Source organism: Megalops cyprinoides, chromosome 18 (genome assembly GCF_013368585.1).
Source record: "Megalops cyprinoides isolate fMegCyp1 chromosome 18, fMegCyp1.pri, whole genome shotgun sequence".
NCBI classification, from domain to species: domain Eukaryota; kingdom Metazoa; phylum Chordata; class Actinopteri; order Elopiformes; family Megalopidae; genus Megalops; species Megalops cyprinoides.
The window spans coordinates 11,327,194-11,339,780 of NC_050600.1; the positions used below are offsets into that span (position 1 = coordinate 11,327,194).

The 12,587-nt window shown below is 38.5% G+C and overlaps 1 protein-coding gene across 15 annotated transcripts in view; it reads right to left on the bottom strand.

Annotated features, from left to right (window-relative positions):
• Positions 1-12,587, bottom strand: part of LOC118793016 (receptor-type tyrosine-protein phosphatase delta-like) — a 387,427-nt gene that overhangs the window by 49,314 nt on the left and 325,526 nt on the right. For 5 of the 15 annotated variants that reach the window (XM_036550951.1, XM_036550947.1, XM_036550948.1 and 2 more), the window contains exons 12-17: positions 9,011-9,199; positions 7,887-7,895; positions 7,137-7,154; positions 4,333-4,443; positions 2,934-2,945; positions 177-446 (exon numbers count right to left, since the gene is read on the bottom strand). In XM_036550951.1, the coding sequence (XP_036406844.1) occupies positions 177-446; positions 2,934-2,945; positions 4,333-4,443; positions 7,137-7,154; positions 7,887-7,895; positions 9,011-9,199 (609 nt within the window). The remainder of the gene's footprint in view (positions 1-176; positions 447-2,933; positions 2,946-4,332; positions 4,444-7,136; positions 7,155-7,886; positions 7,896-9,010; positions 9,200-12,587) is intronic. The other 10 variants (XM_036550955.1, XM_036550949.1, XM_036550953.1 and 7 more) reach the window with 4 other exon arrangements.

Genomic DNA, 12,587 nt, shown 5'->3' on the forward strand with positions numbered 1-12,587 from the left:
CTGGAGGCAACACTTCTGTGTGCCACAATCTGCAACATGTGGACTTTTCCCAAGAGTGTCCCTGAAGTAATATACTTATTCACTGATAAGCGCTAACTGCACACAAACATGTGTCTGTGTGTGTCTGTGTGTATGTATACATGTATACTGCATATAATCAGTGATTATCATGTTACCTTTGACTGTAATTTGGGCGACGGCTTCGATGACTCCAAGGGTGGACATGGCAACGCAAGTGTAATTAGCTGATTGGCGGACATCCGTGAGCTCAAGCACATTTCGTCCAATGGGCATATCGTCCTCGGGGGTGAGGTCTTCTGCCCCCAGCATCCACTTCACGTATGGCATGGGGGAGCCCACCGCCACACACGTGATGTTGACGCTTCCGCCTGGCATAATCTCGTTGTCTGTCGGAGGGATGGAAAACCTAGGAGGCACTCGCCGCACTGCAAGAGAGCACAGGTCAGGTAACAACATGTACAAAGGCAGGGTCAACACTCTCTCTACCCAGGAGAGAAAAAAAAAAACGAATAAGGATACACATGTTAAAAAGCATGAACTGATTTACATTTACTTTTCCTTGTTATTGATTTCTGTTGTTTATGCAAAAAATATTTATATATAGGTATTTAGTTGTAATGGTTTGATGGATAGTAAAAAACACAGTTTCACACACGACTTGATTCAAACCTCACAGGGCTCAAAAGTAGACTTACTAGGGACTAACGATACACAAACACCATGCACAAAGTGTACCAATACTACAGATATATAGAACATCACAGAAGTAAGAACTGGAGGATCAACAGCATGCTTGAGTTGTGTGCGGAAACCAACTTTCAATGCTGCGTACTTCCAGTTGATGTGAAGTAATGTGCCGGATCACATTGTCACATCACACATACAGTAGCCTCTGATAATACACATCCAACTACAGTACAGTGCAACTTGTGATTTGCTCTCAAACTCAATCAAAAAGTGGATGCAGCCTCCAAAAAACAAAATAATTTTAAAAATTATGCTAACATAAATAAAGGCAACAAAATGTAAATAAATGGAAAGAATAAGTAAATCAAAGTATAAAATATAAAGTTTATATGCACATGGAGAAAATAGAGGCCACGGCCTGGTGTTCAGCCTGGGTCTCTGTCATGCACACAAGCACATGGCTGACTTTGGAAGGCAACCATGCTTAGGATTGGTGGGAAGAGGACGGGAAGAGGAAATAAATAGTAACACTGGGGAAAAAAAGAAAAACAGAAGGAGGTCACAAAGAGGGGTTAGTCTGGCAGCGTTGGGTTACGAGAAATAAACAGGCCAGTCTATTAAAAGCTGTAGTCGCTAGGACTGGAGCAGTGCAGAGCGTTTCGGGTTGGGGGGGGTTGGGGGGGCAGTGTTTGAGACTGCAACGCAGCGGAAGCAGGGGGAAGTGGTGCAGTCGGTAAATAAAGCAAGAAAAAAAAACACATATAACTGCACAAGAGGAAGCTTTTTTAAAGGTTTCAATAGAGGGCATAATGAACCACTTGGGACGAAATACAACATCAAGGGGTGGATTGAAATAGGGTGAGTACTTTGTGGGGTTTTAGAGGAACTCCAGGCGAGGAATCAAGAGTGGAATCAGTGTTACTGCTTATAGTACTCCAAATATGTCCTTTGAGTCCTTGGACACCATATGGCTGAATGTGCCAACACAAGAGGGATTTTCTGAATGCTGTTTGTTCTTTCCTGTGCCTTTGAGAGATTAATCATTTTGATTGTTTTGAGGTTAAACCTCTGTGATATTAATTAAGAATAAAGCACTTGCACCATCAAATCAGTTTAAAGTAAATTACATACGCTTAGCTCTGTGATATGCTGAACAGCTTAGAGATGACCCTAAACTAATACCACGGCAAGAGCTAATGCAGTTCATGCATTAGAAAATGTTTAGAAAACGGTATGTTGTTTCACAAAAACCTATAAACACAACCGTTATACTTAATCCTACGCAGACCACTTGTGTTGCATTGCCCAATAGTGAGGGAAACCACTTTTAAATAGGACCATCTTAAGCTATAGAGCACATTCTGTTTAAAGAATGCAGATCTCTGGAAAAGAAATCACTATAATTTAGCGAATATTTCCATCATTTCCATCAGATTCTACACACAAAACCACTATCTGTTACACTGTTTAACAAAATCTATTTTTGTCACTCATTATTTCTTAAAATATTTCAGTCTTTCAACAGCAGCCAATCAGTATCTGATCTGACCTGAAAATCCTTCCTAATTTGGAGTTACTGTATATTCTCACAGGTTATAAAAAATAGTCAACACTAGTCTACACACTGATCATTACAATACAAGGGAACCTAGCCTAAATTTATTTGGAACCATGAGAAAGAACTAGAGGTAATTTTGAATCAGATGACATACAACATGTATTTGAGCACATTGTAATGTCTGTCTGCAGTAAGGAAGCTGGGCTCTTCTCATCTGAGGGACCTTATCCAGCCAGAGGAGAGGGCACATGCTTTGACACAGCAGCTTGACAAAAAGACATTTGTGCCCTCCTGTTGTCAAAGGCATTGGCATGAGTAACCAAGCAGGAACACTGAGAAGCCAACATAAAAGGAAAACTCCATAGCTTGCGCATAAACAGGCCACCATGCATCTCAAAATGCACATTCGATCCCAGCATGCACCACTTTTTGAACAGTCAAGCATCGTAGCCAAGACTAGGGCATTCCCTAAAGAAAATGAACGGTAACTTAATAAAAACAATTGTAAAAAATAACAATACTATCAATAAGAAAAACAAACAAATAAAGAAAGAAATTAAATGGGCACGCAGTGCAGCTACATTCATTTCATTTGTATTCTTGTCTTTTTGAGTTTTTTTTTTTTTTGGTTTTTTATAAGGTGGTTAAAAAGTAAAAACACACCAACCTTCTCGCAGCTCTGAGGGATGTAGGGGGTTTGATGCAGAACACAATGAAATGAGGAAAGGAGAAAAACAAGGGAAACACAGAGAGAGTAAAAAGGCCATATCAAGGCGTTCAACTGCTGCTACTGAAACATCTTTGCTAGCTCTTTTTGAAGCCCTCCTGTCACCTTTTGACAAGTCTGCATCGCCCTCGCAGCTTTGTAAGAGTCAGAAATCCTAACTAGCACTAGTTTGAGATTTTAGGCTCTTTCTATAAAGGAGCAGAAATTAATAATAATAATGCCTAGGTTTGAGATACAGCACTGTCCCAGTTGTGAGCCTCAGAGAGAAGTGACCAGTGTCCCAGGCTTTACGTGAAAATGGTCTGAATTCAATCCTTATGCTTTGCAGTTTGGCTTCGGACAACAAATTTAAGGAAAAGTCACAAAAACAAGCATTTCAAGCTGAAATGAACAAATGCTTAAGGAACAGAAAGTAATTTGTATTTGAAAGTTAGGCTCAAAATGCAATGAGGAAGGATCAAATTCCACCTAATGAAATGTGGTTTACTGGCTCCTGGCTTAAAACTCCATTTTAGGGAGGTGGGACATGGGTTTGCACTCTAAACCGCAAAACTGGAACAGCGTCATAGCTCAAAGGCTTGTCAGTTAACATACCAGTGTTGGAATTTGCATCATTGTACTGCATTTACAAGGAACTTCGAATGTTGAGGTAACATTATGTGTTGTTTCTACTCACATGTATACTTTAGGAAAAAAAAATTTGAAATGCCTGTAAGAAATATGCATGATAATTATAATAACTGGAAAAAATCCTCTCTTAGTGAAAAGAATAAATATTGATTTATATATAAATGTACAAGTATATTAAATATTTGCTAAATATATGTTTGAATTTTTGCATAACTTTACATTTTAAAGATTTGAAACCACTTTGTCAAAGATTAGAAAAAGAAGAAAAAGACAGTTTGAAGTCCCCCCGGAAGAGAGAAAGAAAGAGGAATTGAAAGATCAGAGGGAGTCCGCTGCTGGGACAGGGGTGTTTGTGAAGGTAGTCCACCTCCACTCCCATAAATCCAGGAACAAGAGGCAATTAGTAACACACCAAGCAATCAAGTCATTAGAGTTAGGAGAATCAACAGAAAGATTAAAAACAAAAGACAAACGGAAAGCACAGGTTCAAATCAATGCAGGAAGGTCAAACATAAGGGAAGCCATACTTACACTCCCACGAGACAGGATACTTTGGACTCAAAGATGCAATGTCATTTATTTGTTTCTAAAGACTTTTACATCATGTGCAACGGAACTCTTTTTTTATTTTGTACATTTCCTCCTTTCCTTTGTATTCTCAACAGTTTAAGCAACAGTTGAGTACCAGGGTTTGTCGTTGCTTTCCTACCTCTGACATATAGATTGGCAGGGGCGGAATAGCGAGTGCCATCGTTGTTGGTGGCGACACATTCGTACTTCCCTTGGTCGGACTCTTCGCTCTGCTCGATCTGGAGGGCACCTGGGTAACAATAAAAGGCATGTGGCGGAGGGAACAGTTAAGGACTGCCAGTTAGGGGGTCCACACAAACAAAAACCTTTGCTCAATGTTACTAACAGGCCAGTGAGTGGTAGCAATCCCACTTACTGCACCTGTGTGCCCTGTTTCTCATTTGCCTCTGAACAAGAGCTCAGTAACTGGTGAGGAATACCAATATACACTGAATACAATATTAAAGCGTAAAGAAACTAGCCGCGCATATTTTATTGTCATTTAGCAGACGCTCTTGTCCAGAGTGACTTACATAGGTTACATAGGTTGCAAATGTTTACTAAAAGTATTTTCTTTGCTTTTGCTACATGGTATCCCTGTGAAAATTTGCTGGCCTTATCAATCAATCAGAGCAGAGGTGTTTTTTGCATCTGTAGGGATCACCTACAGTATAACATACATGTGGGTCGTTTTATAGCTGAGTGTCAAATACAAACCGGTGAGAACATATCATTTCTGCCAGTTGTTTCTCTGAAGGAGTAAACATCACTGTCCAAAAATTAACATGTAGTGTTTCCCCTACCATTCTCCAAGCCTGGTACTGCGCCACAGAAAGAAAAGCTTTTAGCAAGTCTATACACCCAAATTCGAAAAGGAGATTTGTTCTTTTTCAGCTTGATAAATGTCATCACTACTCTGTACCCCAAAAATGTTTATCACATAATGAGAGGTGGTTATCAGCACTGTGTGTGCAGTATTAACAGTAGTGGGGAGGAGGCAGTTACACTTTTGCCATCGCAGTGACAAAATGATTCAAACACAGGTATAGTATGTCTGTGGTAACATGAGGGATGATACAGATTTTTCAGAAGAAAGGTATAGCTATTAGCAGTAAAATAATTTAAAAAATGTGTGATAGAGCACACACAGGCATAGGTTCAATCAAAGGGATCCATATTCACTTTTTCAATTGTATATGTATTCACTTTATATGTGGTAATACTAAAACAGTAGCATTAAACCGAATTTTAATTAAATAAATCTGAATGGAAATAGAGCATTTTCAGTCATAAGAAATAGTTTTGATGGCATGTGTTGTTAACAGCCTCAAGCCCCCACTACCACCAAGCATAGAGAAAACATAGGGAACACACTGGCATAAACATGAGTATGGATAATCAAATTTACTTTTTTATGTTTCATTTCATATGACAATATAACTGATAAAAATAAATAGGGAAGTAAAAAGTAAAAGGGAATCTAAAAGGGTGCTCAGCTTTAAGGCCACTTAACAATAGTCTGATAATTGCTTTAGAACAAAAAAACGGGTCTGTGATTTTGGGAAGGAGGTGAGTGCAATCCCTACGATATATACAACATTTCACTGGACTGGTCAATATGAAATGGGTGAAACTGCTTCAGGAGAAGCATGACTCAAACAAAAGAGGCTTACAGTATACGAAAGCAGCATAACGAGAGGGGACAGTTCAAAATAAATTAACGTTGTGAAGTATATTCAATTCTAGCTCTACTGTAAGTGGGAGATTTTACGACTTCATCTGGCAGAAGTCAGCAAAAAAAATGCAGCGCTTACAAAAAAATAAAAAAAGGAAAAATGCTGCTTATACATAAGAAAAAAATAAATAATGAGAGCTGTAATAAGTCACACCAAAATATCACTGTCAGTTACAAAACCTTTTGACATGCAGATCTTTCCAAGAACAAGAAATGTATGTCAGTACAACTTACAACCTTTTGACAACCCTTAGCTGAAAAATAAAATGCAATTGTATTAGAAGACAAAATTCAAAATTATGGCCTAAGCCAACAAGAAAGCAACCAGCAACTGCCATAGCTTCTAAGAGCTACAAGAGACACCCATGAAAATCCACCAATGGGATCAGCAGAGTGGTGTCACAAAACCCAAGAAAAACGTTTTATGCATCAACCATTCTCCACCTTGAGTTGCACAGGCAAAAATGACAACCAGGACCCAGCAGGCTCTATGCAAGACTTATCAGTTATCCTTTCCCAAACCCTGAAGAATAAAAACTGTCAAAAATAAAACAGCCTTCAACCCAAGAAAAAGAGGAAAAAATAGGTGGAAGAAAAAAGCACCGTAGGAACTTTATCAAAAAAGTGGTTGTTTGGGCTTTTTTTTTTAGAAGGTAGAAGAAAGTAAACAGAAGAAAGACAAAAAGTTTGCAAAGATAGAAAGAAATTCTTTGGGAAAAAAAAGCACAAGAAGCAGAGGAAAGGCAATGTTGTCTTCAGCATGTCTGCATGAATCCACACCATCTGGGTTTTAGTGCTGAACAAGAACAGCTAAGGGGGAAAAATGTTTGGTTGTTTTAGTTGGACAAAAAGAGGGACACATGAGTCGCTGTGACTGGGCTATGGCCAAAAAGAAAAAAAAAATGAAAAAAAAGGAAAAAAAGAAGATAGAGAGTATTGGATATGCTTCTCTGCTTCATAGTCAGCATATCACAACGTAGATTAAAATAAAGGTCTCTTCAAAAAATAAATAAATAAATAAAATCAGAGGAACTGAATCGGACACAGAATGGAAAGTCAATGAGATTAACTGAATAGGACAAATAAGAGGGAAAGATAATGAGAAAGTAATGGATTTCTGATTGGGTAACAGGACAAAGATGAGGGAAAATGAGAGGACAGCAAGAATGAAATATTTCATTCTGTGAACGTTAGTTCAGCACTCTTACCTCTTATTGGTGTACCACCTGGGTGGATAATATGAATGCAAATAAGATTAGAAAGAAGAAGCATTAGTACGAGAAGAAGGAGGCTGGGGCTTTGGAAGAAGAATCAAATTAGATTTAACAGAGTACGTAAATAAAGGTACTAGAAGGAAGAAAGAGAGAGTTTGATTTACTCTACTGGCAAAACAGGATTATCATAGGTAGCAGTAGTAGGTCAAAGAGCAAGTTTCACAGTGGTGTACCAAAGGGAAGGTGCCATTGGAAAGTGGCATGGCTTCTGAGAGAGAATTAACTGGGAGGGGCTAAAGGAGTTTAGATGTGAGGAGAGGAAGATAGAGACTGGAAGCCTTAAACCCTCACCTTAACCTACAGTATACCTAACACAGGAAGTCTGCCCTTCTACAGCATACTGGATAAACACTGCTTACAAATACCATTGTAGTGATATACATCGAGAAAGAGAGAGAGATAGAGAGAGACAGAGAGAGTGAGTTAAGTACCATACACGTGGGGGGCAGGTAGGAAAGCACTGTTGCTCAGGTGGGGATATGGCATCTATGTCTAAGTGAGATTTGTGTGCTTTAGACAGGTGCTTCTATGGCTGGTACGACAACAGTTGTGTGGGAGTGTGTGCCACTACGGATATCTGGTGACTACGCTAACTGTTAGTAAAATGCATGCCATGCATTTTAATAATAGTTTGAACATGGAAATTAGTGGGGGGTGAAGTGTGCTTCAGAACTAAGCACTTACCAAAGGATTCTGGAGATTTAAATACGGAGAGAAGAAAGACAGCATAAAAATATTATTATATTCCTTAGGATTTGGTACAGAGTTTTCAGAGATAAAGCTTTATATACTCTACTACTTCACAGCTGAATAAAAAGAGTTCTTACATTAAAAGAAGGTTAATTTACACAATTCTGCTGACAACAAGCAAAAGGCAGGTTAACAAGACGATTTTACACAGGACAGGTCAGAAGCTAAGAATTCTGGGAAGACAGGCCATCAAACATCTCTGACTATAATCTTATCATTATTAATGCCAATCTCAACTTTTATGAGATCCTATTTTATATTAGTAATTTTGAATAAATATCTTCCGGCTTATTAGTACAGAGCAAAACTTCGGAAATTAGGGGTCAGGGGAGGGGATATCAGGGATACGCCATTGGCAAAGAGAAGCAAAAGCTGAAGTCTACACCAAAAGCAGGGGCTGTAGATCAAGAATTAAAGGACTGGGAAAGCTATTATGCGATCTCACACACTACTGTGGCTACTTATGTTCGGAAAAAATTCCACAAGAAAATGCACCATGAATCAGTTAGTCAAGACGGCTTTTAATTAGTTTTGTTACAACAAAAGAATTATTAGTGATAGGTGGAGACTAGGATCCAAACTTCTGATTTGGTTAAATTGCCAAAAAGAGCATGTATTGGAATTTAATTCTACCTATTTGATCCGCTCGGTCGTTTGTTTTTATTTTTACCGAATAGTTGAAAACCACGGATACTCCTTTGCAAGTTCTGAATGAAGCCGAATGTTGAAAAGTAATTGTTTCAGATAAAAATGAAATAAAGAAAGACAAAAGGAGAAAATGGATCCGTCAAGTACTGCAAAAAAGCAGTAAAGAAATAACTCATCAAAAATACAGTCACAGCAGTGAGCAATGTGGAGTACAACAGAAGCCGCAAACACACAAGACACTCAACAGGCCATGACAACATCAGAGACAAGGACGACACGCACCACACAGTAGAGAGAAGAGGAGAGGAGTAAAAAAAAAATGTTGTTACCTAAGAATCAAAGCAAAATGAAAGAGGACCAAAGAAAAAAAAGGGCGATCATTTTAACTGGTAACCATAACCATACCCTACCTGATCTTAATTGCTTGATGCGCCCATTATTGTTGGTGGTGTTAACGGGCAAGAAGTCCTTGAACCAGGAGATGTCTGGATCAGGGTTTCCACTGGCGGCACAGAGCATGGTGGCCGTGCGAGTCCGCTCCACCACCTTCAGCTGGGGGCCCATGTCTATTGTGGGGAAACCAGGGGGTAGCTGGTCCTCTGAAACACAGGAAACCACACAGTGTTCACATACGGTCATGCACACAACCCCAGGCCCAGCGGAGGAAAAACGACCCAGCTGACCAGAGATGTGCAGAGAGAGAAAGAGAGAGGGAAATGAACAGCTAATCACACACTCATGCACTTTCTTTCCATAATTTGTCACTCTGTGATTCCTTTCCCTTAGAAATACAATCAGCAATGGACGATTGCTCAAACATGCCCAAATGTAAATCTGATCATCAACTTTTGAAATTTTAAATGAAAATGATTTTTTTAAATGAAGGAACATACAACAATCAATAAATGTAAATCAATGTAACTATCATACAATATAGGCATTCAAAACCACAACTGTTCCTCAAAGAGTAAATAATATAAATAAAGTATTAATTGTTTAATTAAAAAGAAGAAACTATACAAAAACCCATTTTTCAAGGAGCTAATCTAATGCAAACATATTTGTGTTTTTTCATGTTAATTGAAACCAGAATTGATTTAGCTCTTCAGATTTTAGTATGCACTTTTTGTTGTCCTATTCATCATTATGTATATTGTACATAATCAGCGTGTGTCCTAAAGCGTGTGGGTGAAGATGCTTTGTTTGGTTCTTTAATAAAAACAAATTTAGGCCTGAAAAGGATTGGCACTTGAAAAGATGCCAGTATCCGTGGATGTCAGTGACCCACACTATGCAGGCGCCCACTCTGTGGGACTCAACACCTCTCTCATTCGTTTATCCAATTACACTGAAGCTTATTTTTTAACATCATTATCCACCGAGTGTGTGCACAAATACCGCAACTACAATATGGCATGATAACCACTTACATTGTGCCTTCATGCGCTGACAGTTCACTCTTCAAACTACTGTACTGCATTTCTGTGAAGTTTTTTTATAGATAAATTGTTTTAGTCCATTTCATTTTGATCAGTTAGATTTCCATGCCCCTTCTTGGGATACATTTAATGACTGACCAATTCTGTCACTTACCAAAAAGATTTTTTTTTTCTTAGATTTCAGTCTCATGCTCTGAACTATCTTTAGCAAGCAAAGCTCTTGACACACCCTCATGTTTGGAAATTTGAATTCATCAATTAATTTTGATGCTTGCTGTTCTCAGGGCAATGTGTGCGCCAACCATGGATGTGAAAGTCCACTACCTTGGATGGCCACTCCTTGTTCATCAGTGTGTCATAGCTATGACACACTGCTTGGAAGTGCAGCTTGATGAGCAAATAATTGTCTTTTAACCTTGAAGTTCCCCTCATGGATCTGCCATTTGAAAATGAACTGTCAAAATTGCCTTTTTTACTGTGTACTCTACCAAGTACTTCTAATATGCCCTATATTTAACAGAGGTACTTTGAAAGTATTCAATGACTTCTGAGGTATCAGAAACAAGGCTGCTTTTGGCAAGGTGTACTGTTTAGTGGTCAATTGAAGAGAGAAAAAGCAAGGCTAAAGAGCCACTGAAGCCTCCTTCAACTGCCTTCATATGGACTGGGGTAACCACAAAGATGGTAACGATTTTAGTTTTGGCTTCTGAAAATGCCAAGTGAGGAAAGGGTTGGAACAACAGATAATGGACTGGGATGTATCCATTGACTCCAGGCAGTACACCCGTCTTGCTTACTTTTAATCTGGATAATTGTGACATCCATGAAAAATGTACTGTCTACACTGAGAAGCTTAATGTTTTATTGATTTTCAGAAAAATGGCTGTGAAGGTGAGATTTCAGTTGCAACAGACAGTCATCCTCTCAGCATAAACACAGTTGCTCTTGACAGTGTGGTACTTTGAGCCTCTTCTCTCTATTCAAAGACTAAATGCACTTTGGGGTTACTATGAAACTTATATTGCCACAGAGCTGGTCAAAAAACAATGAAAGAACTTTACATTAGCTTGTTTTATTACTCCATTAAAAACAATCGCCACTTAATGCTGAACAAGCAGTTTCCTTAAAAAGTACAAAAATAAAACAAGTAAATGAATAAAAGCCCTATGGATGGTCCTTAGGGCTTTTATCAGTGTGAGTTTACTAATAGTGTCAAACAGGGTGTAATTCGAGCATATACAAAACACAATACACACTTTTTATATGACCCTTCATTCTCATTCTTTGTCTCTCTGTATACATTGGCACACTACTTACACTAATTTTCACAAACACAATGTGGTTTGCATACTAATGAGATGAAGTGTGTCCTAAGCCTCCCTTCTCTTTTTAATATGGATAATTAAATTTCCTCCTTCCTCCTTGCGCATTCTCTGCCTCTCTGACTCATTCAGTCCATTACGTTTTCATGAGGAACACGGCACTGAAACAGCTTTAAGCAGCCTTTGTTATTGTGCACTGACAGTCATGGCATGTTACCAGCATGACTTTCAGGTATTTACCAGAGAAAACCTCAGATTTCTGCATTAAATAGCTTATTTTAGTAATATGCATTTACAAATCGGGATCTATTAATAAATTTACTGTTTTACACAGTTAACTTATTTAAGTATGATGTTATAGGTCTTTCTAGTGAGACACCATTCCTATACATGTTCATGAGCCTTTTGTTAAGTGCCTTCCCAAGCTCATGTTATCTCATGCTAAATTAATCTTTGGTAATTTAGATTACCATTGACCTTCACTGTGCTATTTAGTTCAGTCAGTATAATTGCCCATTAAAGATAAGTTTCTGATGATTACGCATACCAAAATGCTTTTTTTAGTTGCTCTGTTTGCATCTTCAACATTTAGGATGCGGAAAACACATTGATAGTATACATTTTACAATAACTTTGAAGTCATTTAGAATCAAAATACCAAATGATCAAAGCTGCACTGTGTTGCAGCTGTGAAGCTGGTAATACCAGGTTATGTTTCAATGTCATTATGATAATGGTTCAACTAACAATCCAACTTTCTACAGGAAACCAGTATATTTTACCCCTGAAATCAATAATTATTGAAATAATTACATAAAAACATCAGAAACCGATGGACATGCACATCTGTGCTTATTAAAGGGACAATCCACCAAAAAAGTTAAAAAAAAGGAAATGAAACAAAATTATGTATGGCATCCTTCACCTTTAAAGCAGTTGGTAAACACGTTACAGGAACCCCTCTGTCCCATCCAATGGGCACAACTCCACACAAGACCTCAACAACATGTTCCTCGTTAGAGCTACATACAACGACTTGGGATGGGCTGCTAATTTTAGCGCATCTGGAGAGTATTGAACTACCTGTTGGGAGATGCACCAGGCTGCGTGGACTCTATTAACGTCTTGAGTTACGATCAATCTCACCATGTGCATATGGGAACGAGTAACTGATAATGTGGCAATTTGGAGGGAAAAAAGAGTAAAAGATCCTTCAAGTGCCCTGA